Here is a 27,368-nt window from a genome sequence, read left to right as displayed (position 1 = left end):
TTGGAATAATTGCAGATATTTCCAGACCTCTGTTGATTTGCAAAAATACAGATGGCTCCTTTGTTCTCATTCAAATGTTGATTCTCGTGTAGTAAAATGACAAAGCGGCTGTAGTAATAATTACTCAATAGTCATATACATGAAACGGTCTCAAATGTTCCATTCATAAAACTCCAAAGATTAAATTTCATTTTATAGAACTGTTGTCATCAGAAGGAATAGAAGTGACATCGCATCATCACCTTATAACGCAAATATCTGTCCACATCGTTCTTGCCACACGTCCTCTCAATTCATCAGCTCCGAGGCTATGTCTAGATGGATAATATGATAACGTATTTCACATCTAACAATACACACAGGCGTTGAAGCAGCGCGTTTTCATCTTCCGCCTGTAAAATTTGGATTCAGGGCAAAAATATAGTGTAACCCTGTAGTCAAACTAATGCTAATCAAAGCTTCTTGTGCTTGCAAATTTTTAATTTGTTTTTGGGAGTTCAGAAAGGGTGAGTACAATGGTGCAGATGAGTGCACTGGACCTGCATTGTAGATCTCCTGAGCGCTTTCTGGTGGTCCCCATTTGTGCCTAGCAGCTGAGTCGAGTGGGCACCAAAGCTGGGGAAATCTGGCAGAATCAATCCCAGCAGTATTTTTTGGGACCAGACTCACTTACCTGTGGGCTGCCAGCAGTTCTTGGCAGATTTTGTTGAGATTTACTATGATGGAGCCATACTAACTTTCTTGCAGGGTTCAGTGACGCTATTTTTACGTGATGTGACTGCATGTTCAAAGTATAATGGGCTGTTTTGAGGATAACTTTGTACTAAGCTTTTCAGAGGAGATACCAGCTACCACGTACCTCTCACTTTTTTTGCTCCAACGTGAACCCGAGCTCACTTCTCCCTCACCTTCCCTATCTTTTCATCTCACTTTCCACCCACCCATTTCTCTCTTCCATTTATTTCCGTTATCTTACCTCATCCCTTCGACACTTCCGCTTCCCTAATCACTTTTTCTACTTTCCTCACCGGTTTCGTTTGTATTTCTTCTACCATTCGTCCTTCCTCTTCAGCCCTGCGTAGCTGTTCTACAGGGGACTCTCTGCTATCCTCAGCCTTTATCCGCAGTGCCAAGAGTGCTCCTGCTCTGGCTCCGCCTCTTCCTGTCCTCCTTCACCACCACCACCCTTTACTACCCCCCCTTGCCGACCAACTGGCAGGTACACTCTCTTTGCACTTCCTGTCTGCCTGCCTTATGCCTGCAGTGTGCCAGAGGTCTTCACACATATCTCCGACAAACATTTGCTTGTATAGATTATTTTCTCGTTTTTACATTCCTTAAACAACAGAGTGACTCATCCCAGTCTGTTGAGAATGATGGAACATTCTTCATCCTTTTCACCTGTTTGGTCACTTCATTGAGAGGATTTTTCTCAATAAGTGTTTAAATCATGTACCTGCCTGCACATGGTGCATGTTCTCATATTCATTTTATGTTTACGCACTTTGTATTTATTGAATGTTTTTGATTGATTTCTACAAGGGACTTACAGCGCCTTTCAAAAGTATTCACCCCCACGCCCCCCCCCCCCCCCCTTAGAAATTATTCATGTTTTAATACCTCACAACCTCAAATTAAAATGTATTGTTTCAGCATTTGCATCATGCCAACAACTTTAAAGATGTGAAATATTTTTTATTGTGAAGCAAACAACAAAAAAGTCAAAAACCTCAGTTCGCATAATTATTCACTGCCTCAAAAAACCATTTTGCCACATTTTGCAGCTATTACACCTGTAAGATTCTTTTGATGAGTCAATGACCTTGGCTCACCCTGCAACTGTGATTTTTGCCCATTCCTCATGGCAAAACATCTCCAACTCCTCCTAGTTGGATGGATTTCGCTTGTGAATGGCAGTGTAAGTCATTCTAACACATTTAACTTCTTCTCCTTAAACCACTCAAGTCTAGCTTTATCAGTAGGCTTGGGGTTACTGTCCGTCTTGAAGGTAAACTTTTGTCCATAGTTTTCACTATCAGTTGACGGGAAACTGGGCGCGGGGCCGCTCTGTAGGGGGCTTTTTTAAAATTAATTGATTTATTTATTTAATTCATATATTTTCAAAACTAAACCGCTAGCGACCTAAAACCAAAACAGGCACCTCACTTTGGCATATATGAGTCTCCATTTGCAGCGACATAAAACAAACCAGTCGTTCCCTATTAAAATCCAGATTTTTAATTTTTTTAAATATATATTTATAGTAAAACAAAACTAAAATGACTACAAAATTCTCAGATTTTACGCTAGATGTACAAAACCTCCAAATGCAGAGATAATCACTTATATTTTCAGGATCACTAGCATTATTTAACATATCATTAACATTTTTGACCAAAATAGCGGCTTAATTTTTTTTTATTTAGTTGAATTTTGACATGTTTTCAACGGCTAATAAATCATTCAATTTCCACATCAGAAACTTAATACTTGAGGAAAGCATGCAGAATCGTCTTAATTTTACTCAACAAAAGCAAATTTAACATTTTTCTATATACAATCACAATTTTAGATTGAATTGTGATGTCACTATTGCTTCAGCAATTTTTGTCAGCTAACTGGCCCTCGTCGTTTTAGATTGAAATGTTACATAAAATATAACGCGTAAAAGCCAATTTTTTCTTTGTATGGACGCAGAAATGTCTGAATTACTAGTTTTTTGCCCAAAAAAACGGGCAGTTGGCTGAAAATGACCTGATTATTTGAATGTAGTTACGCTATTGTGTACTGATACAAAATCCTACATGGCGGCCATCACAAAACAAAGAGCTTTTTAAATTGAAAATTCTCGTAAATAAATGCGTAAATCCCCATATTTTTATAGATATGTACGTAAACCAGTATAGATTCTTCGGCCAATGTAAAAATCAGGGCAGTTATCATTTCTTTTACTTATGCATATGTTTTTCCATTTCATTTTTTTCACGTTTCAAAGTGCATTATCTTGAATAATCAACCAAATCACTCTTGAGAAACTCCTGCCTGCTTACAGTATATGCACTAAAACTTTCATCCTGTTTCCACCTAAATACGGCGTTCGAACGCAGCGTGTTTGAGTCATTGCAGTGAAAGCTGCCACGATGCTCTGCATGGCCCGGCCCCCTACGGTAAGCCATGGCGCAATGTCTGTAGGAGCTGTCTCGTCAACTGATAGTGAACTCTATGCTTTGAACCATTCGCAAATCATAGTCAGACTGACACAAGTTTTGCTCCAGAACGTTAGCACCATCCATCTTTCTCTCTGTGCGGACCATTTTCCCAGTCCCTGCTGTTGCAAAACATCCCCAAAGCATGATGCTGACAACATCATGTTTCACTTTGGGGGCAGAGTTCTTGGGGTTATGGGATGTGTTGGATTTCTGCCAGTAATAGCATTTTCCTGTTGCCAGAAATTCAGTTTTAGTCTTATTTGACCACATGGCATTCCATTGTACATTTAGGGGTCATCCATATGCTTTTTGGCAAACACAAAACGTGCCGTTTTTTACACCAAGGAAAGACTTTTTTTCCTTGGCACTTTTCCATAAAGCCCAGTTCTAGGGAGTGTCCGCCTTATTTTGGTTCTTTGGACAGACACATCTGTGTTTACTGTAGGACTCCACAGTTCCTTTAGGGTTGCCTTTGGTCTCTCTGTTGCTTGTCTGGACAATTCCCTTCTTTGCCCGGTCTGTGAATTTAGGTGGTCAGCCATGACTTGGCAGGTTTGTTGTGTTCCTGTATTGTTTACATTTGATGATTATGGCTTTGATGTTGCTCAAGGGATCATCAAAGATGTGGATATTTTTCTTATAACCCAGTCCTGACTTGTATTTCGTTCTAACATTGTCCCTGGCAGTGTTTTGATAACAGTTTTATCGCCCTTGCTCACTTCCCCTAGGCACTTGCCCTTGTGGGAATCCCGGCCGCCATCTTAAGGGCTGTTCCTTTTCTCTAAACAGCTGAAGTGAACTTGGTGAGATCGACCCTTTGAGGGCTTAGTGATCGGATCAACAACGATGGTCACTTCTGAGATCCCTATATCCCACAATGCATTGCAGATGTGCACGGAAAATATGTCCCTGCTGTCGTGGAAGCTCTAACGTAGTTGGCTGCTGTCCATTTACCACCAAAGAAGAAGAAAATGAATTAAGGAGCCAACACGGGGTTGGTCAAATTGTTAAAGTCACCATTGTTGTGAAAAAAAAAAAATAGACTGTCCGTGGCAATTATGGCAGAACACATGGAATCACAGGAGTGCCAAAGTAAAAAAGACATGAATAAATGTAAAATGTAAAAGTATATTTCGTTATTGACGTTCACTTTTGTCATTAGAAATCACAAAAGGAAAAAACAATGACAATTTGTGTTCATTGACTTTTCTATTTCACGTGCCTTTTCTATTTTGCTTTTAATGAAGGGAATGGTCTGTCAGTAAAAAATGTGTTGGGAGGGACTGAAACTAATGTCATCTAAACTTAAAGTTGGTTAAATGTATTCAATATGTCTACAAATCATAGACAAATAACATTAACAACATTAAAGACCAATAAATAAATAATGAATTGCCCAAATAAAATTTGATACAAAATGAATAATGCTGATAATTCCCAGGTACCGACGTATTGCCATCAAGCGCGAATATGTCTGTCTTATTGACATGAGTGTACATATAGTTTGTGTGATTTGCAGTAGACAGTACAGCGCTACCTTAACAACATATGGTTGATCCATGATTGTCTGGCCTGTGGGGAAATGAGGGCAAATTTGTTCCATTTAAGTCTTTCACCCCCCGTCCGCCCATTTTGCCCTCCACCCTCCAAGTGGCACCCGTGTGACGTCATAGCAAGTGCTTAGGGCAAGTGAGCGAGGGCAACTCAAACTGTTATTGAAACGCAGCCCCGACTTGTTTGGAGAGCTCCTTGATCTTTATGATGTGATGCTTATTGCTAAGTGATGTTGCGGCCCAATGAGGCCTCTCAGAAGGGGTGTGTTTATGCTGACACATCAAAGGACACCTAGTTTAAATTGAACACTGGTCCACTTCATTTAACTAGATATGTTACTTTTGAGGGTAACATATTGCACCAGCACATTTTAAGGGGCTTCATAGCAAAGGGGGTGAATAGATATGCGCAACCCAATTTTCTACCTTTCAATCATTCATCTCCTGAGCCACTTATCCTCACGAGAGTCGTGGGGGTGCTGGAGCCAATTCTAGCTAACAACTGGCAGGAGGCTGCGTACACCCTGAACTGGTTATTTTAAAATTTTATTACTTTAAAATATCCTTTTAGATATTTTTTTCTCATTTCACTTCACCAACTTAGATTACTTTGTGCACATCCATCACATGAAATGTTCAGATGAAAAATACTTAATATAGTTTGAAATCTAACAAAATCGATAAAAGGCAAAGAGGGATGAATACTTTTGCAAGGTGCTGTAGGTGATACTGCTTTTAAGATAATATGAAATTGTTTTTTAGAGTAATTTCACCCTCGACTCATTCACTGTAATTGACAGTAATAGACGTTCAATTAATTTGACCTGGGATGGTTGGCAGTGATCATTTACTGAAAGAATTCAGATTTAAGAATTACTAACTCAATAACTGCAATTGGCAGCAATAGATGTCCAAGCCATTTGAACTTATGGGTGGGTTGGCAGCAAATGAACAAACATTTAAATGGTTTGGAAGTCTACTAGTGATAAACATTTAAATTCAGAAACCAAATCTTCAGTGTCAAAGCCATTGTGTCAATCTACTAGTAAGTGTGCTTTGCTTCTTTTTATGTTTTTAGCACTAATCACACTAATCTATCTACCCATTTCGCAGACCTCGAGGACCCGCCAATCACGCTGACTTCTCGCTCATCTCGGATGCGCCACTCCTCCCAGAGCGAGGAGGCCCCTCCAACCTCTTGTTCGGAGGTATTCCAGGGTGGAGCTTGTGAACCAGATAACTCGGCCCCTTCATCGCTCGCAAGGAGCAGCAGTGCCTCTGACATCATGGAGCCCTTTATCGCCGAGCGGGTCAAAGGTGAAGACCCACAGGGGGATCCTAGTACAATTGTAAAACCCTGTCACCCCACTGCTACTACCTTACTTGCAACCAATAGCCATGCAGCTCAGCAACTCCCATGTCCTTTCCACTCCTCCTCTCCTACCCCTCTTTCACTCCGCAATGGTGTTATTTCATCAACTTCCGGGGGACTAGAGGATGTGAGTGAGTATGACGGCATTGGCTGTCAAAGCCGAGATTCAAGTTCTGATTGGGTAAGCGGTTGGGATTCTGCCTTTACTTTTTCTGCTGATAAGGAGATTGATGTAGCGGAGAATGAAGTAGGCTCTGTAACAAATGAGGATGATTTATTTACCTCAATTAGGGACTATCTCACCCACAAAGCAGCAGAGAGAAATGAGGCAGCAAGTTTAGCAACAGGTCTTCCTTTAGAAAATGACATTCGAGCTTCTGTACCATTGAAAACTGATACGACTACTGGGGAAACGGAATTCATACGAGAGGCACAAAAGGTGGTTGACAGACAGATATCTAAGGAAGATAGACAGGTAAGTATTTCAGTTAGACACGGTAGTGATGAGTCAACAGAGGAGATTGAGGCAGAACAGCGCAGTATCTACGAGTGTCTTGAAATGCAGTGTCAGTGGCCCTCGTTTGGTGCGAAAGGGAACTTTGAAGGACGCAATGACGAGGTGGAAAAAGGGGAAGCAGTTGAAGGAAATGCCACAGAAGGAGCAAATTGGGATGGAAAATATGATTATTGGAGGGAAAAGGGAGGAGATAAAAAGGATGATAAAGACATTGCCACGAACAAAAAGCCCTGTTTAAATAAACAAGACCCAAACACAGTAGAGCCTACCAGTGAAGCAATTCGTACTCCCCAACATTCAGATTCAACCAAACCCAAGATGACCCGTAACCTCAAAAAGCATCACTCCGGGAGCGTCCACGTTAGCTTCAGACCTTCCACTGAATCAGTTCAGTTCCACAACCCCCTTGAGAATAAAGAAGCCCACTGGAAAGCTAGACTGCGTCGGCTCAGTCACTTTCACACACACAGCCACTCTGCTGGTGATAGGCCCGGAGCAGGGACAGGAACAGGGGGGAAGCAGGGAACAGGAAATGCAGGTAAGTTTGCCTCTGTGGCTACTATTGGTCACAAAGTAGGTGGCCATGAGAGACTGGCAGTGGATGTCACTGTAGCTCAGGGTACTGGCCTTGATAAAAGGATTGGCACTGGAGCAGGGGACAAGGACAAACAGTATCCTGGACCGTATGTTGGATCCAATTCGGTGCATGAGACACATTTTGAGGTCATACCAAGCACTTCCGCTGTCTCATCGGGTGTGCGAGGCCGACTGGGACGGTCTGCCTTGCGTTCTCGGGCTTCCCGGTCTCGCTCCCAGGAGCCCGGCAGCTCCGTCTCCCGACACCACCAAGGGGCGCTTCTCGGTGGGGTGTATAAGACTGTGGTTCACGCATTGTCCTCCAAGCCCCGTCCCCGCGGTCAGGGGTCATCCCAAGGTTCGTCGCCACAGCGGCAAGGGCGGGCTGCAATGGGCGATGCTTCATTAAGAGACCTCTACTCCCATGTCCTCGGCTACTTTGGACGAAAGTCTACCACGGCAGGTGAGGATCGCAGTGGACAAATTGCTCACAATGAGCACAGCAACAGTCCAACGACACCAGTGGAAAAGACAAATACTCATAAAACACAGACACCAACAAGCATTTTTTCCTTTGTGGCTGTTTATAACCGGTTTGTTATGATGGAATGACATTTTCTTTTGGGCTGAAACTCATCATCTTGCTGCTGGACTGAAAGTGTTTCCTCTTGAACGTGAACCCCTCCTCCAGCCTGCCACCTATTGAAGACCCCTCCCATAACCTGTTCCCCTATCTCAGAGGCCTCCTCCTCTTGCTGTCTTCTTTCTAAGGGTTCTGGGATTTTGATGTCCTCCTTTCTACCCCGTCCTCCTCCCCCACTCGCCATAAAATTGCATGCTACCTTCTTGTGCCTCCTTCACCTCCCTCGGGGATTGCCTCAGCTCCACAGAAGGAAACAACAGTCCACCTTTTTTTCTTTCTTTTTTTTTTTTTTTTTTAATTAATTTTCAAAAAAGCATACAACTCCATATTAAGTCTTCCAACCTTTTGCATTGTTTACTTTTTACAATATATTTTGAGGCCAAAATTACATATTTAATGATAAATGGAGGATTATATCTGATTTCTTAATAGCTGTCACAAATTGTATTTGTAGTTTCCGCTAAACCACTTGGTGATTGCGAACATCCTCATAATGTGGCAAACAGGAAAGAAAAGCTGTTCAACTATAGCTGCACATTTTTATTATTCTTGTAAGGGTAACTGCTAAATAACAGTTTTTAAATGTATTTTTTAATGAGTAGATGGTGTATATTTGTGTGCAGTGGCTCATGTAACGCACCTTAAAGTATAAATTTAATTTATATCATATTACTTTGCTAATTTGTGTCAATCATTATTTCCAGGCATTTATTTATCCACATTTTTTTTTTCATGTGCATGATGCCAAATTGAATTCCTTTTTTAATTTATAGCAATAGTTCACTATTTTGTCAATGCCTTTTTGCTATGGTTGTTTGTATGGCTGTTTGTTTGGCCCTTGACTTTGTTATATTCTGTGGCTTCTGACGAGTCTGAGTTCTAAAATCATCTCTTCTAACTGCAAGCATAATTGCACTAAACATTTGCATGACTCTATATTTTAATATTTAACTTAGTTGGCTACTATTATGTCCATCAAGATGTTAGGATTTTTTGTGTTTGTGAAATATAAAATAGCTCAACCTATCAGTTAGATCAACTACAACATCGATAACCTGTGACCTCACGATGAGCCTTGATTAATAGCTTAAAAAACTTTTATTTCCAAAAGAGGAAATAAACCAGCTACATTATAGCCTAACTGTATATTCTCAGTTTCTGTAAGAATATCAACAATTCTGTCCGTATAGTGTACTGCAGGACTGGAAAGTCATTGAAAGAAGTCTGTCGTAAATGTATCCTTTAGCAAAAGACTATAATCCCTATTCCTGATGCTTGGGCTTTGTGTTTATTAGAAGTCCTTACGGAGCTATAGATTGCATACTTAACTAGCAATATTAATAGTAAATTATCTGATGCATCTTAAATTAATCAGCTAAAACTACCATTAGTTACCAGCTAATTTCGCTACTTTGTCATATAAAGTTATGACTTTTGTACAGGTTCTCAGTTATAGGGCATAGTACATGCCTGGCCGGTGTAACATGTCGTGTGCCTATTCATGGTTCATATGAGTGCCTGGTGCAAGGTTTCTTAACTATTGATTAAAATTTCATTGGTTGAGCATTTTTCAGGGCTTCATATGTTAAAAGGGCTTTTGCCACTGCTGTAAATGGCAATAAAAGGATCACAGTAACTCCCAGGTTGCACATCAATATTGCTTTAAAAAGCATTTTAATCCACCGTTCTGTATGTCTGTTTAGATGAACACAACATACAGATTTAAAAAAGGGGGGGGACTGTATTACTTTTTGCCGAAATACCTTGTTACAGGTGATATCTTACCATCACCATGAAGACAGTTTGATTTAAAAAGAAAGAAAGAAACAACTAAATCATAAAGGAGTAAAGTTTCCATTTACATATTTGCTGGCTAATGTAATTTCCCCTAATTTACAGGGATTTTATTTTATGCCGCGACGTGATCAGCTGCATGTGTCGGGAAGCTATGGCCCACCCTCTTTTTTAAGTCAGCCCACAAAACATTTTGAATATTTGTTGCATTGTTCCAGCTATTTTTATCCCCAAAGTTCATTAATCATATTTTTTTCTTTAATTTTATATCAATTCATCTCATTTTTCTGGGGGGATGCCAAAAATTTAATCATAATACGGTAGTACCATTATTTTATGTTTATTTTATGTTACCTTGTCTGTGAAGAATATGGCCCACCTGTTCATTAAAAAGAAAAAGTTGGCCCCTAACATATTCACTGCCATTGACAGTCATAAACATGAAATCCATTTCGACTGGGATGGCTTGCTTTGAGTGATCATGTTTCACTTCCATTGACAGCAAAAGGCATCCAATCCAGCGATCGGACGTCTATTGCCGTCAAAGGTAGCCAATATGTTAAAGGTCCTGTAAAATGGAGGTCAATATCAATTTATTTCTGAAGTGCAAACTGTCATTACACTACCTCTGCTTGTTAAAACGTGGGAAATGGATGCTCCATAGCCAATTTGAATGAGGATGTTGCCTTTGCGCCAAGTTGCCACTGACAGCGCTTTATTGTTTATTGTGGAGGAGCAGACCAGAAATAACTTTTTACAGATGTTTGTAGATACCCTATCTTGGCCGACGCAAAAAAATCCTCCCGTCTGTAACTTGTTCTCAGTCTTTGCAGTTTGGTTGCCCTTTAAACATATTTCAGTCATTTAGAAAGCATGGAAATGATTTTGCAGGATCTTTAACAACAATAGTTAGTGCACCTATGTTAGTCTCCCAGTACCTTAATCCATTTATGAATAAAAATATTGGATTCTTCAACTCAAAACTGGTCATGCCTGCGCTGGCTATGCTATCATAAGCAATGTACTCATAATTGCACTTAAACTTCTACAGGCAACTGATTTGATGCTGATTTTTAATGTAATCTTGCTCTTTGTGCATGGTGTTGTGTAATAACTTAATTGCATTGCTTCTCTGGTGGGTTTGCCTGCTGTGTTGTGGCTTTTTTTTTTAACAATTGGTCATTCACTTACTCGAGGGATTCCCTTACATGTACATTAGGGTTGCTCATACGCTACATATTTTCACATTTTAACTGAAGTATGTTAGAGTAACAATAGTGTAATTCTCCACAACATGCCAGATATGTTTACCATGTTTCATGACTGTGATAGTGTTAGTGAATTTATCTTATTAATGGTTTACACTGTTCATCCCTGCTTATGTTCAATTTCTGTCTCTCTTTGGGTATAGCCAACAAAGAGGAGGTGCTACAGAAGGCACGCCCAGTTTCAACTGATATTGGAAACAGCAATCCTAATTTCTCTGATCTCATGGATGAGTTCATCCAGGAAAGACTAAGAGCTAAAGGAACAGTGGTCAGTACCCAAATATGTACATTTGAGTATCACTTTTTTTTTTTTTTCAAGGTTTACTGACTTAGCTAAATAACATCTTTGTTATACCCCATGAGTTTTTGTTTGTTGATGTCGCTTAAGTTGTCATAATTCTTTCTATCTATAGGAGCGCCGTGGCAGCAGTCCAGGTAGTCTAGAAGTTCCTCAGGACCTGCCTGAGCTATTAGAAGCTGGCCAGAGTCCTGGATCTCGACCGCCTGATGACCTCAGACCAATTGATGATCCAGGGGTTCCATCAGAGTGGACATCTCCTGCCAGTGCTAGTGGCTCAGATGTTGTCAGTTCTGACAGCCAATCTGACTCATTTAATGCATTTCAATACCCCACATGCAAGTTTGATAGTGAGTATTTGATATTTAATCAGGGGTGAAAGTGGTTAGAATTTCTTGCCGGAACTCCCCGACGCGAAGGTCACCACAAAGCCAGAATTTTTATTTATTTTGGGGGGTGGGGGGTGTCAAAACTGCTGAAATGCAAAGAAAACTCTTTTTGGTCAGTTATTTCTATAACACATACAAAAACTAATTTTCATTCAAAATTGTATTTTTTCTATGCTTTGCAAAATAAAAGTTAACAAAAACAGCTCTAACCCCAACCTCCATCTCCAAATTTTTATTTTCCCTCATTTCCCCACATACTAAATGCCAAATCTCAATTTTAACTACTTAAGAACATAGGATGTATATTAAAATTGAAGATAATGTAAACATCTACTTTTTGTTGTGTTTTTTAATGATAAAGATATAAGTAACATACATTCAGTAAAATAAGTACAAATGACCTATATTATGCAGAGTGAAATGGAATATATTTTGAAGTGCGCGTAAACCTTGACTTTTTTAAATTAAAAGGAAATGATGGAGTAGCCTAACATAAATGAACAAATATAAGTCCAAAGCTCGCCATCAGAGCAAATAAAACTAAATATGATAAATAAGCCACTTAACTCTTTCCTTGCTCTTAAAGATTTGATCCATTTTCTGTTGCACATCCCCTTTTTTTTTTTTTTTTTTTTTTTTTGCCGGTTTCAGAAAACGTACATTTGAACCAATCAGAGCTAACTATCTCTGGTGACCCCATGTCAGTATGTCAGCCAATTGAACGGATAAATGAGTCCAGGCGTTTCGCTTTGCTGCGTGCATTCGCACATTAACTTGACTCGTCATCGTCAAACTCCGATAACTGCAGCAGCTGGGGAAACCTCCATGCCGTCCGTGGAAAATTTTTTTTGTTTGTTTGTTTTTTTTGGGGGGGGCGGTTTCAGAAAACATGTACATTTGAACCAATCAGAGCTAACTATCTCTGGTGACCCCATGTCAGTATGTCAGCCAATTGAACGGATAAATGAGTCCAGGCGTTTCGCTTTGCTGCGTGCATTCGCACATTAACGTGACTCGTCATCGTCAAACTCCGATAACTGCAGCAGCTGGGGAAACCTCCATGCCGTCCGTGGAATAAAATAAATAATAAATATCGGTGGAAACGGATTACGCTATAGAAGCAATTTCTTATGCTTGTTGTTAACACTTGTGTATGTAAATCTGATTGTTGTAGATTGTTTTCTTCTTGGAGATGAAATGCATTTGTAGCAGCTTTGTATTTTTTATTTATTTAATTTTTCATAGCGTTTTGACAGTTGCCGTCATATTTTTGGAATCAATGCCCCATATACCGGAACAACGTTCCGGCCCTGAATCTGCGTTCTGGCCCTGATTCTTATACCGGAACTGCGTTTCAGCCCCGAATCTTATACCGGAACTGCGTTCCTGGCTGTTTCCGCCCACTTTCACCCCTGTATTTAATTTATTAGCTATTATAAAGCAGCCTAATGTTACCTTAAAATTCCAGCTTAAAAATTTCTCTTCTTGCTTGGTAATAACGAATGATGTCATGTTATATTTCCATCCTAACTTAACTCATTGGCTGCCAGTGTCAGGGGCAGATATCCTGTTCATTCATAAAGAGTAGGATTTACAGTCAGTACGCCGAAGTTTAAATCAGTTGGATGTCTGTTGTTGTTGGCATTAAATTATGTAAACAGTACACAAAAAAAAAAAAAAACGGCAGCCTTCATTTTCTGTGATCTTCAAGGAGGCTCACATTCAGAGTGAGAGTGTTAAATATTCAAATCTGACAGGTCCAGCTCATGTTTGTTAAATGGTAAATGGTGTTATACTTATATAGCGCTTTTCCACCTTTCAAGGCGCTCATAAATAACCTGCTAAAAATCAATGCAAAATAGTATGTCAGTTTAGGAGGTCATGTCTCTGCAATATTGAGTATTTTGTCAGAGTTCCAGTATCACTGTTATGTTTTTTTCCTTGTCCTATTTTGTACTGTGTTTGTCTCAACATACTTTTGTTATTTTTATATATGGCGGAAAACACAGACAAGATTGAAAAAGCAGTTTCTGCTCTTGCACTCCTCTTTAAAAGAAACTGCAGTATTTTAAGCCAAAACAACTGTTGTGTTTGATAGAACAATGTGTCTATATGCTGCCATAGCAGATTCATAACGCATTAAGCCCCCAAACTATTTTTAATTTGTCCGTTTTACCCTGGAAACCCCCGTTTACAGACGTGGCGCAACCGCTTTTGTTTCAGCCCAGCCATAAAACGAAGGTAGGTAATTATATTTATTATTCAAAATGTCATTTTTAGTTTAGAATCATTAATTGATGTCTAATATTTCATTTTAAAAAAAAGAAACGACTTTTAAAAATTATTCACTCGCATATTTTAAACTTTTATAATTGTATTTTTGTTGTTGTTGTTACTATCGCATTTTCTCCGATATTTTAGATGATAAACAATTGTTCCAAATAAAGAAAAACTGAAAAACAACGTTTTAAAGGGTAAATATATGAAAGACAAAATCTCGACCACTCCTCAATGTCTGCAATTTCTGCATCACGACCCTTGTTATATTACAGTGTTTCACCCTTAAAATCCCAAAAGCATCCAGCTGTGGCCATTCACAGCTGTGTCCTGACACTCAGTGATACATGCTACATGGAGTTTTTGAATCGCAACAAGGTAAATACGCCATAATATCTCGTTAAAGTCATGGCATCTGTAATTCTGCTCTCGCGTGCTCTCACTTCCAGATCGGGTTTTGCTGTTTAAAAAAAATTTTTTTTTTTAAATTTCTTCCCCCAGAAAATAGAGATTTTAAGCTTTCCAATGATGTATGGCATATCGGACAATTTTGAAATGTGGCCAAATTGGGGGTCTCAGAGCAGAACTTCAAGTCACCTGAATGTTTTCCGCCATATGTATTGTAAACAATAGCCCACCCTATTTTGGCATGTACATAACGTTAACAGTACAATTCGTTGCCCTCCGTGCTCCTGACTTTCTTTCTCAGCATTACACAACTTTTATAATTCTTAAGTTTAAAAATGAGAATGCTTACATATATTCCACTTTCCTTTTGTATAGATTTTGCATTTAATTCGGAAATCTGTGGCGGTGAAGATCGAGGAAGCTCGTTGGACCAGGACAGTCTGGGAGGGGGTGTTGCTTGTGATGAACATGAAGTAGCAAGTTTGACGACGCTTCATATTGACTCTGAGACCAGTAGCCTTAGCCACACAGTCACTGTCACTGGTTTGTATATTGAACTATGTTGATCTATTTGAAATATACTGTAAATGTGAAAAGGGCCATTTATTTTTTTAATCTGTAAATTCTTGTAGCCTGTTTTATATTGTATTAAGGCAGGGGTGGCCATGTCCGGTCCCCGAGAGCTTCAATCCAGCCTGTTTTCTATGTCTCTGTCCTCTAACACACCTTAATCTAATAATCAGGATCATTTTCAGACTTCTACAGAGGTTTGTGATGAGCTGATCATTTGATTCAGGTGTGTTACAGGAGTGAGAACTGGAAAACAGACCTGGATTGAGGCTCTCGAGGACCAGACCTTGCCACCTCTGCATTAGGGGAAATGTTTATTCTTTGAAACCCACCTTTGGCTCACAGGTTGTAAGATAATTTGTGCTTTTTATGTCAAGGTTCAGAGAGTGCGTCTCCCATGCATTCTCTCGGGGGCTCTCGTTCCCAGACACCTTCCCCGGCTACATTAACAGCAGACCATATCACGCGTGCACACTGTCACTCACACACACACTTGCAGCTAGATGAAAAACTTCACAACTCTGTGCTGCAGACTCCTGATGATCTAGGTGATGATTTTTGTGTGTGTTAGTTTTGTCCAGCAGAAGTGAAGTTTACGATTGACTGGCATTTTAATCAATTTTAGAAACCACTGAATTTCCCGGGGAGGATTGTAGCGTCATGGCAGGTGGTTCCCTCACTGGATGGCATGCAGATGTTGCTACAGTCATGTGGCGGAGAATGCTGGGTATATTAGGGGATGTGAATTGCATTAAAGACCCAGAGATCCATGCTCAGGTGTTTGACTACCTGTGTGAGCTTTGGCAAAACCTTGCAAAGGTGTGTAAAGAGACACTAATGTCGCAAGCCATTCTGAAATAGCTGTACTCCTAATTCAGTTCTTAATTATCTACAGATCAGAGATAATTTGGGTATTTCTCATGACAACCAGTCATCACCACCACCACCTGTTCTGATCCCACCTCTTAGAATCCTTACTCCCTGGCTCTTTAAGGTAAGTAGGAGTGAGAAGTGTTAGAATTATCTTAAAAACAACTTAATAGGTTCAACACAAAGAACAGACTTTTTCTTTGTCTGCTGGGCTCAGGAGACCAAAACGAAAGGTAGAGGCAGCTATCCCTGAGAGCTTCAAATTAACTCTGTGTTCTCTCCTGCGAGGAATATTATTTATAACAGACAGGATACCATTTAAAGATTTTTTTTTCCGGTTACACTGTAATTTAGTGCATGCAGGTTTCCATTAATTTTACATTGATAATGATGGATAGCAAAGTGAAGATTTGAAAAAGTGTTTTTATAATTGCATACATACCTACAGTGGTATGAAAAAGTATCTGAACCTTTTGGAATTTCTCACATTTCTGCTTAAAATCACCATCAAATGTGATCTGATCTTAGTCAAAATCACACAAATGAAAATACAGTGTCTGCTTTATCTAAAACCACCCAAACATTTATAAGTTTTCATATTTTAATGAGTATAGTATGCAAACAATAACAGAAGGGAGAAAACAACTAAGTTAACCCTCTACCTAAGGAGATTTGAAGAGCAATTCTAACCAATTTTTACCAAACATTTTAAGTCTGGTGTGTGCCCAATCACTGATGAGTGGTTTAAAGCTGCCGTGCCCTATAAAAAACACATGGTAATAAATGTCCTGATAAGAAGCATTGTTTGATGTGCATCATGGCTCGGTCAAAAGAGCTGTCTGAAGACCTGCGATCAAGGATCGTTGATTTCTCTAAAGCTGGGAATGGATACAAGCCCATTTCTAAAAGTCTGGATGTTCATCAATCGACAGTCAGAGAAGTTGTCTACAAATGAAGAGAGTTTGTCACTTTTGCTTCTCTCCCAAGGAGTGGCCGTCCACCAAAGATGATGCCAAGAGTTCAGCGCGGAATACTCAGAGAGGTAAAAAAAGAACCCTAGAGTGGCTGCTGAAGACTTCCAGAAATCACTGGCACAGTCCAATATCTCTGTACACACATAAACTATATGTAAAACAATGGCCAAGAATGGTGTTCATGGTAGGACTCCACGGAGAAAGCCACTGCTGTCGCAACAAGGCACTTGGACACTCCACAGAAGTTTTGACAAAATATTTTGTGGACTGATGAAACCAAAGTTGAATTTTTGGGGAGTAACACACAACATCATGTGTGGAGGAAAAATGGAACAGCTCACCAACATCAACACGTCATCCCCACCGTGAAGCATGGTGGAGGGAGCCTCATGATTTGTGGCCGTTTTGCTACCTCAGGGCCTGAACAACTTGCAATCATTAATGGAAGAATGAATTAAAAACATTATCACAATGTTTTGCAGGAAAACCTTAGGCTGTCTGTCAGACAGTTGAAGCTAAAAAGAGGATGGATGCTGCAACAAGGCAATGATCCAAAACACAGAAGTAAATCAACTTCAGAATGGTTTCAGAAGAACAAAATACACGTTCTGGAGTGGCTAAGTCAAAGTCCAGACTTGAACCCCATTGAGATGCTGTTGCATGACCTAAAGACAGCGATTCATGCAACACATCCCATGAATCTGACTGAACTACAGCAGTTTTGTAGAGAGAGAGAGAGAGAGAGAGAGAGAGAGAGAGAAGAATGGACCAGGATTAGTCCTGATCGATGTGCCAGACTGATCTGCAGCTGCAGGAAGTGTCTGGTTGAAGTTATTGTTACCAAAGAGGAGGCCACAAAATATTAAATGTGATGGTTCACTTACTTATTCTTCCCCCTTTCTGTCATTGTTTGAATACTATCCTCATTAAAATATGAAAACGTATTAATGTTTGTGTGGTTTTAGTTCAAGCAGTTTTTTCATCTTTGTGATTTTTACAAAGATCAGATCACATTTGAGGATTTTATGCAGAAATATGATATATTCCAAACGGTTCAGATACTTTTTCATTCCACTGTATATGCTGTATATATAATACGATTGTTCCATCAGAAGTCACCATAGCTAATATTCTCTTCAATAATCAGTTTCGTTTCTGTCACATTTATAGTTGACTCAATTTAGTAATGGAAAAAAATATGTGCTTTCTCAACCAGGCCACCATGTTGACTGAACGTTACAAACAGGGAAAGCTTCATGCCTATAAGTTGATCTGCAGGATAATGAAGAGACGACAAGATGTGTCGCCAAACACAGACTTTCTTACTCACTTTTACAACATTATGCATCAAGGATTGCTGCACCAAGACCAGGTACAGCAAACATTTCACTTGGCCCCTAATTTAAAGTAGCGTTTAAAATGAAAGACCTGCAAATATGATGTGACTGCAGCTCTGTTTGTGATTTGTTTTTCTCAATTAGGACATTGTGAATACAATTATCAAGCACTGCAGTCCCAGGTTCTTCAGTATTGGTCTACCTGGAGCCACCATGTTGATACTCGACTTTATCATCGCAGCTTCTCGAGTCACCTCTTGCTCATCATTAAATGTAATAAGACTGAAAGTCATTTACACACAATACAGTTTACTCACTGGCTGTCACTGACGGCGTTAGCTGTCCGATCCAAAATTTGATTGGACGTCTATCGCTGCCAATAGCTGTGAAACATGGTCACTCACTGCAAGCAATCCCAATTCAAATGGATTTAATGTCGATCACGGTGAATGGCAATGAATGTGTTAAGAAGCTACTGCTGTATTAGTTGAATTTTTCTTTTATGCCAGACAATTGTTTTAGGTCGTTTTAATTACCTGACATGTTTCGGCAAACACTTCCGCCTTCATCAGAGAGTCACTGGTGTTGGTGTGATGCACCTTTATCAGCTGATGGATGATGATGGTGTGACTCACCTGTCAGCTACTGACTGACTGGCTACAGCAGTAGTCTGCAGATTTTGCTGTACATATTTTCTTTACAATTACAACACGCATGCCAAAATAGAAAATATCAATACAACATAGCTTTTCTCGTCTACAGGATATTCCAAAACGCACTTGCTTTTCTATTTTTACATTTCATTATAAAATACAGTGTATTCTTGCTAGAGAGGGTGATATCTTGACATCTCCAAAATCAGAATTATGTTTTGGTTTGAGCCACTCTATTATCACAACAAACAAGCTACTATAGCAAACAATTTAGCAGTATAATACACATACCAATAGTGCAAATGTACGGCACAGTAACAACTGAGCAAGTGATATTGAGAGTTAGGGGTGTGACAACATATTGAAATGGTGATATATCGTGATACTTTGCATCCCAAAAGGTTATGAATACGGCCATGCCAAAAATTGGGATATGGTTTTAAGGCCTGTTTGTTGAACTGTTAATATTGCGTTGTCAAAAAGTGTAAGCCATTATTACCGTATTGGCCCGGATATAAGACAGCCCTGATTATGACGACCCCCTCTTTTTCAAGACTCAAGTTTGAAAAAAAGACTTTTTGAACACCAAATTAATGTTCATACAGAAAATAATTACAGTACATCCGAAACAAATGATTATAACAATATATTTAAGAGAAAAAGCATGTTATTTTGCCTCATTCAAATGTTAATATCTGAACATTTAAATATGTAAACTAAAGTGCAATCACATTTGTAAACGAATGGCCTCTGGTTTTTGAAATGTAGATAAATTTTTGATATTGTGAAAAAACAACAAAATTGCAATAACTGCATGAACCATCAAAGTGAAGTCAACTGTAAACTGTGGTCTTGAAACAAATCTGAATAAGGAAAAACATTGCAATAAAATTATGCAAATTGGTTAAATTTGAGAGTAGCTGAGATCTGTCATGACAGAACATCACTTAAATGATATCTGGCGCCATCTAGCGTCGTGAATGGGGAGAGTAGCTGAGATCTGTCATGACAGAACATCGCTTCAGTGGTATCTGGCGCCATCTAGCGTCGTGAATGGGTATAATGTCTAGACCGCGAATATAAGGCTTTTTCAGTCTTATTTCAATGCAAAAAACACCGTCTTATATTCGGGCCAATACTGTAATACCTCACGTTGGTCAGTTATCTGTAAAATAAGACACAAGAAAAGACAAAAAGCTCTGTGAAGAAAAAAAAATCTGACTGGACATGGAAGATTTCTGTCTGACAGTCATGCTATAATAGATGCATTATTTTCTTAATTCTTTTTAGGCTCCAAGAGTCGAAGCCCAGATCCTTCTTGGATCTCTTGTCTGTTTTCCAAATTTCTTTGGGGAGCTTCCTGCCCTTTGCCCCACCACAGCTGATGTTGCACTTACAAAGTTCCCTGACGTCAAGGTAAATAGACGGTCATCAACAGTGATGTTTTCATTGGTGGTAAACAATGTAGATGTAATCAAAACATTTAAGCTAAAACTAAGCAAAAAAAAAACATTGAACCCACTTTAGGTCAAACCCACTGTAAAGCATGTCCTCTCTCCACTGGTATCACACTTAACAGATTCATGTCTCATCATTCATTGTTGTAAAAGTCAAAACGGTCAAAGGCAGTAATTTTGTTGTTGCTTTGTAAACCGTTAATGTCATGCATGGTAGCATCTCAGGCTTGCACGATGTTTCTGTACTAGGCAGAAACGTTTTGAATCGCTAAGCAGTCATTACCTCCAAGGGACAGGAAGTGTTTGTGTATGTAATATTTCACGAAGTTGTTAAGTACACATCAACCGATCTTGAGACCAATTACATGTTTCTTTCTTTTTTAGGAGCACATTATCAAAACTATACTTACCTCTGCCAGGGATGAACCCTCTGCTCCTGCCAGGTAGACACGTATGCCTTTTCTTAGGCTAATTAAGTGTTTGAAAGAACAGAACAACACTTCTACAATAAAGTGACACGTGATGTTTTGAAAACATATCAGAGATTGGTTTATTTTTAAGCTTTCAGATAAGAAAATTCTCAACTTATATTTTGTCACTTCACTTATTTGTAACTGCAGCACAAGTGAGAAACTGTTGATCATTCTGTTTCGTTTTTGTTTTAATCTGTCAGGTGTGTAGCTTTGTGCAGTCTGGGCATCTGGCTGTCTGAGGAGCTGGCTCATGGGACTCAACATCCACAAATTAACGACGCTCTTAATGTCATCTGTGTTACTCTAAAGGTCAGTCATCATTTGCTTTTTTCTTTACCACTAGCTACAAATTTGCTCAATAATATTCAAGCCATCTTGTAGAATTATATAATATAAGGTCAACTTTGGCACTCTTAAAATTCAGACAGACCACAGGGCTCGAAGTTAATTGCTCCCTGACTGCCCTGGGCAACAACAACAGCTGTCGCTGGCAAGGTGATAAGACATGCAACATTCCCATTTCGGCAAACATATGAAACTTGATGACGTCTTGGCTGATGATGTCCAATAATGTGGTTCTGTTCATTCTTCTGCTGTGAATTTAAATGAGTTTATCACTAGTAGACGTCCAGACCTTTTAAAATGGGTGGGTGGAAACTAATGATCATTTGTGTAAGTCCTGGGTCTGACATCTAGTGCTTTGAATGGCAACCAGTGAGTTAATGATTATATTCTAGTTGCATTCAGCATCTTGTTTTAATTTTGACTGTGATTAATTAGCTTGAGGATTCGAAACCACAAAGTGTGATTAAATATGGAGAAAACATCAGAACTCATGGTCTCGTCGGTCTTGAATAGAAAAAAATAAAGCTAAATTTTCTACAATGTAATTTTTATATGCTCACAATATGAAACTGATTTGCCCCGGAACTATGAACTCATCAAATTATTTCCAAAGCTAGCTGAGGGTGGTGGTTGTTTTAATATTTGGTTACAGTCACGGGTAATTGGATTTAAAGTCTGCAAATGGGCTGCATATTGTAATGTATGAATGTATGAAAATCAAAGTGAAGGTCATTGAATTGCACCAAAGCTCTGGCTGCAAAATTAACAGCTGCGTTGTCTGTGGATTTAACATTGTAGGCTGCATGGAGCCAAGGTATGATGGAAAATGTTTCTGGAAAAGATGTTGGTGTTGGTTGGTGAACCTGCCTCAGACCATCTGAGACTGGTGTGTTTCAGGCCACCAGACTGGGAGGCCTGTGCATCAGAGAGATGCTGTCCAAATTGTATTGTGTTATCCATAGCCAAGTGGACTCAAGCACACATAGATGCACACGCATACCTTTTCCACCTTGGAATCCCTAGCTTGTGTATCGGCAGCCAATAGTCTAATCGAGCCAGTGGTGCTGAACACACTTGCATTCACGGACTCCTGGGAGCAAACCCTGGACTGTCAATATGTTTGGTCTTCTTTCTGATAGGAGGTCCATCCAGGGGGGATGCTGCAAGCTCTGTTACAAACACACTTATCCTATCGCATGCACACATCTTGTCTACTTTTGCCTTCGTACCATCAGCCAGTCAAACCAGCCATGGGCTCTGTGACATGCCCACATTATCACACACAATCACACACACAAAATGCTTGAGGGATTGTCATTTTTCCATACAGTGCCATTTGCTTTATTTCTCATCTGAGTACATCCTTTGATCTGGAAGGATTTTTCCTTTGTAAATCATAATCCCATTTAGAGTCTCTGTAAATTATCTTCGCCGTCTTTAATAGATGTTTTCGATGCATTATTTGGACTTCAGGCCCATTAAAGTGAATACTATTGTTCCTGAATTGAACCTTTGTCTCACTGTTTTAATAAATTATTTAATCATTAACTGATTGTTTTCACGTCCTAGTGTTCCTGTAGTAAGATTATTAAGCTTACAAGAAACTATGTGTTCTCCCCCAGTACACCAATAAGAATGTGGCACTGGTGGCATCAGACATCCTTCACCTTTTGATCAGTTACGTGGATCATCTTCAAAAATTTCCGATTGACACTCCAAAAAAGATAGTTGAGGTGGGACAAATTGATTTGTTACCATATTATAAATTCCTTAAATTCTACATAAAGTATTCGTATGTCCAAATTGCTGTGTTGTTGTTCCTTCCCAGATTTTGATCGCCACCATTACACACTTGCTACCTACTACTGAGTCCTCTCCTCATGAGCTGGATAAGAGGGTACATATACACAATCATTTGCTCTTTGTTTCTTTAACATTGCGAGTAACCTTTCACACACTTGGGTGCAGCTGGTCGTGTCCCTTCTGTTGTGTCTGTTGGACTGGGTGATGGCTCTCCCTCCAAAGACTCTACTTGAACCTGTTCGAACGCGAAGCCCCCCAGATAAGGACCAGCCTCTGAAGACCCTGCTCAGCTGCATTTATAAGGTCTGCTTTTGACAAAAATATCTTTACCAAAATTAAAAGTTATTTTTCATCTTGCTTCTTTCAGGTTTTGCATGGCTGTGTGTATGGAGCCCAGTCTTTCAGCAGCCCAAAGTATTACCCACTGCAGCTCTCAGATTTGTCAAGCTCAGACTATGATCCGTTTTTGCCATTGGAAAGCCTTAGGGAGCCTGAACCGCTGCATAGTCCGGAATCTGAACGCTCCAGCAAACTGCAACCTGTCACTGAAGGTATTTTATTAATTTTCAAATGCGTATTTTTTTAAATTGTTTTGGTCAAATTCACTATGGCGGAACGTGGCAGGTATAAAAAAATTGTTCAGATTGTGTGTGTGTGTGTGTTTTGATGTTGATATACTGTAAGATCTGTAAACATGAAACTGCTTTTGGGGCTACTACTATATGTGATCATGTTCCATCATTATTAGTGTTGCACCGATACAATTTTTTGGCCCCTGATTCTGACACGTGGCTTTGTGTTATTGGCCGATGCTGATACTTTATACTTTTTTTTCTTTTTAATACTAAATTACTGATTGTAATTGGTATGATGGCATGGTCCGACACTGCTTAACACATTGTCTGCTATTGACGGTGATAGATGTCCAATTAATTTGAAATGGGAGGGCTATCCTCCCACTTCAAATGGATTGTACGTCTACTAGTGATAAACTCATTGAAATTGACAGCAGAAGGATTGGATGTATGGACACCACATGATTGGACATCTATCATCATCTTGGGAAGGGCGAGAAGTGCTCCTTTTATAAGGCGGTGTGTGTAGCTGGCGGCCATTTTAGGTAGGGCGACCAACGTTTAGAAATAATCTCGAAAAGTACCTTAATTTTCGGACTGTAAGCGACTATCTTTTTCCCTCATTTTGAATCTTGCGGCTTATAGCCCAGTGTGACTTATTTGTTGATATATTTGGGTTAAAAGGTAACACTTCATTTGACAGTGGCGTCACAAGACTGTCATAAGACCGTCATAATTATGATATGACACATGACAGATGTCATTAAGTGCCATTCAGCTAATTTTGTCACTTACTCCATTCAATCCAGATCGGATGTTTTACAATCCAATCAAAAGTTAGATGATTTGCCAGATGACACAAAATGACATCTGTCATAAGTATTCATTAATGCACATGACAGTGTCCTGTCATAATTATGACAGTCTTAAGACGCCGCTGTCAAAGAAAGAGTTACCGTTTAATATCTTTTGGTGTAAACATCCCATAATACCAGTGGTGGAATACAACAAAATAAAGTAGTTTGTTACTGTGTTTAAGTTCATTTTTGTGTATCTCTTTTTTACTTAAGTACAAATATGAAGTGGTACTTTTACTTCACTACAGTTTATGGCAGGTATCTGTACTTTTTACTCCACTAGTCTACTTTTTAAATTGTCGCCTGCGTTACGCGTTACTTTTGATTGTTTATTTGTTTTTTTATCGTGAATTGTTCAGTTTTCATGCTTCGATGCAGTCGATAAACCCCGTGCAACTATACCGTAATTGAGCACTAGAGGCAGCAACACAAGTACACGAAAGATTAGGCAGGTGAACAAGATATTGACCAATAAAAAACACCACACTCATGTACAGTTGGTGATGGTATGCACCTGATAGTTGCTTGCTTGTCTGTCATTAAACTTAAAACATTAAAGTTTTGGAGTTTTTGAGCTTGTTAAGCTTCTGTTTAGAGTGTAGTCAATTTTATTGCTTGTTTTTCAATTCTGCAGTTTTAACTAAAACTGAGCAGTCCATGAATTTCTGGATATTTCATTGAATATTGACTCAGATGTCTATGTGTGTGTGTGTATATATATATATATGTATACCGCGACCCTCGTGAGGAAAAGCGGCATGGAAAATGAATGAATATATATGTATATTACATTTTTCATCGGGGGAAAATACTTCGACTTTTTAGTTGTACAGTAAATTTTAAAGCAAGTACTTTTGTACTTTTACTTGAGTATTTTTTTTTCTTCGATACTTATAATTTTACTTAAGAAATGTTTTGCACCTGTATCTGAACTTTTACTAAAGTAAAAAAAAAAGGGAGTACTTCATCCACCACTGCATAATACAGTGAGGACAGCTGCGGCTTGTAGTCCGGTGCGGCTTATCTATGAACAAATGCTGCGTTTGTGTCAAATTTGGTGGGTGGCGGCTTATAGTCAAGTGCGCCTTAAAATTATGGTACATATTTTACAGCATCGTCACGAGATTTCATAGTTCTTCCCGATGTTGATAACGCCATTTTGGTGCTTTATCGGTCCCAATACTAGCACTGGTGTCGATAAAACATGATTATTTGATTTGTTTTAATCTGTACCCCCAAATGTGTGTTTCTGGCTGATTGCTGAATTATTCCAAATACTTTATCTTAATAATCAAATGACACAAACTTCCACAGTAGTCTCAGAAACATGAGTTAGATTTTGTCTAAATGTTAAAGTCGCTTACTGACTCATACAGCTTTGACAATTTGACCCACTGTCACCATGGCAGTGCCAATTATAAAGGAGTGAAGGGGTGCATGCGCATGAATGGACACTTTTGTGTGTCCAAGTGTAAGTGTGGTCGGTCCCCTGCTGTGGTCCACCAGGACAAAGCAATGAGTCTTATAACTGCAGCACCCTGTGAGCTACTGTTTTTTGTCTTCAGTGCTAATATTTTGTTTTCTTGTCCTCCTTCTTTTCCCACCTGTGCGTGTGCATGCATTTATAATTATCTTAATCTGGTAAGATCCTCTGGCAGCACAGTGCGTGATGGCATTGGCTTCTTGCCAGCACGGGGTACGCTATGTATTGATTAACTGTGTCTGCACCTCTTACTTGCTGTTGCATTCATTCCTAAAGTTTTACTAGTCAATGTACACGAAACAATGTTTATTGTATCATATTACGTGTCGTAAATTTCTGTTTAAAGCACAGCATTCTTTTAGAGAACATTGGGAAAAAAAATTTTTTAGATAACTTGTCTGAGTATCAGCCCCCCCCACACACACGTACCTGTCAACCCGAGGCTGTTGGCAATCTTACAAATAGTGACGTATGCCCTTACAAATTGGTGACTAATCTTACAACGTTTTATATAGCGTGCAATATGAAACAAAAATAAAATTCAATTTTTAAAATTGAATAAATTTATTGGTAATATTGTCACTTATAACCTGGTGCAATCAAAGAACAATCAATATCTTCAGCTACATCATGATTTCTAAAATTTAACTGCCTTTTTTTTTTTTAAATAATTGTATGCAACACTTTTGGCAATTTCTGTCATGCCTTTTGATGGCTGCACTTCATGGCACTTCAGCTCGCAATTCAGTTTGACTTGAAGGTAGTTTGTTAGTGTGTCCAATTATAAATTAAAAAGGTCAATTGATGAAATTAACATATTGATGCAATCTTTGAGTCAGGGAACATTTCTTTTGCTAATTCTGAGGAGTGATCAGCAATAGTTGCAGGCAAATTGTGTTCGGCAACAAATTGGCAGAATAAAATCTCCGCTTTCGTCACTTTTCATTCTGCAGACTTCATCTTTATGTCCAGTGTTGTTAATCTTACTTTAAAAAAATAATTAATTATAGTTATAAATTATTTCTCCCAAAAAGTAATTGAGTTAGTAACACTTACCTGAATGTAAGAGTAATTAGTTACTTGGCAAAGTAACTGGTGTTACCTTTCATGTTTATTTTCCTTTTTTCACTTTAAAAAAAAACAAAAAACATAGTAACCTTTGCTATGTTTGGAAGTCATTTAATGTGAATCAAGTGTTAAAGTTGTTGAAATTGCTGCTGTTTTTGCATTAGTTCCCTTCTGTCTACTTTCGACATGTGAAAGTTTTAAAACTGTTTCTTCATTTAAAGATAGATTCAAGTCTAGATTTTGCCGATTTAGGAGTATTTTAGATAAAAAGTTACTTAGGTTCGACAGGAAGGTTCACTACAACAGAGCCTTTCTGAGAAGTCTACTGCTTTAAAATGGCAGCTATTTACTAATGCCGTCGAGTCTGTCATTTCGCATGTAGTTCTATATGCATGTGATATCTAGTGTAGCATCAAGTGGGTGTAGATTGTAGGTTGTCGGCTACAGTCAGGAAATATTGGAGCCGCCTAGCATCGCGTTTGCAACAGCGTCACCACACTCTTCTCTCCTTCCCACTCCCGCTCTTCTCTCTCGGTGTCTCTCACTTTTCTCGCGTCATTCAACCAATGTAGTAACGCACATTGTCTCGTTGCCGAAAC

General features: G+C 39.1%; 1 protein-coding gene across 8 annotated transcripts in view; it reads left to right on the top strand.

Moving 5' to 3' along the window:
- ralgapa1 (Ral GTPase activating protein catalytic subunit alpha 1) overlaps positions 1-27,368 on the top strand; it is a 148,181-nt gene that overhangs the window by 28,791 nt on the left and 92,022 nt on the right. For 4 of the 8 annotated variants that reach the window (XM_057860334.1, XM_057860335.1, XM_057860336.1 and 1 more), the window contains 17 exons: positions 1,073-1,219; positions 5,876-7,690; positions 11,076-11,200; positions 11,346-11,580; positions 14,680-14,847; positions 15,252-15,422; positions 15,500-15,693; positions 15,770-15,868; positions 17,935-18,090; positions 18,200-18,328; positions 19,999-20,124; positions 20,550-20,608; positions 20,839-20,947; positions 22,606-22,716; positions 22,812-22,880; positions 22,952-23,089; positions 23,154-23,337. In XM_057860334.1, the coding sequence (XP_057716317.1) occupies positions 1,073-1,219; positions 5,876-7,690; positions 11,076-11,200; positions 11,346-11,580; positions 14,680-14,847; positions 15,252-15,422; positions 15,500-15,693; positions 15,770-15,868; positions 17,935-18,090; positions 18,200-18,328; positions 19,999-20,124; positions 20,550-20,608; positions 20,839-20,947; positions 22,606-22,716; positions 22,812-22,880; positions 22,952-23,089; positions 23,154-23,337 (4,035 nt within the window). The remainder of the gene's footprint in view (positions 1-1,072; positions 1,220-5,875; positions 7,691-11,075; positions 11,201-11,345; positions 11,581-14,679; positions 14,848-15,251; positions 15,423-15,499; positions 15,694-15,769; positions 15,869-17,934; positions 18,091-18,199; positions 18,329-19,998; positions 20,125-20,549; positions 20,609-20,838; positions 20,948-22,605; positions 22,717-22,811; positions 22,881-22,951; positions 23,090-23,153; positions 23,338-27,368) is intronic. The other 4 variants (XM_057860341.1, XM_057860340.1, XM_057860339.1 and 1 more) reach the window with 3 other exon arrangements.

Source organism: Corythoichthys intestinalis, chromosome 15 (assembly GCF_030265065.1).
Source record: "Corythoichthys intestinalis isolate RoL2023-P3 chromosome 15, ASM3026506v1, whole genome shotgun sequence".
Classification (NCBI taxonomy): domain Eukaryota; kingdom Metazoa; phylum Chordata; class Actinopteri; order Syngnathiformes; family Syngnathidae; genus Corythoichthys; species Corythoichthys intestinalis.
Note: the sequence above shows the minus strand (reverse complement) of the source record. Positions and strands in the feature narration are given on the sequence as shown.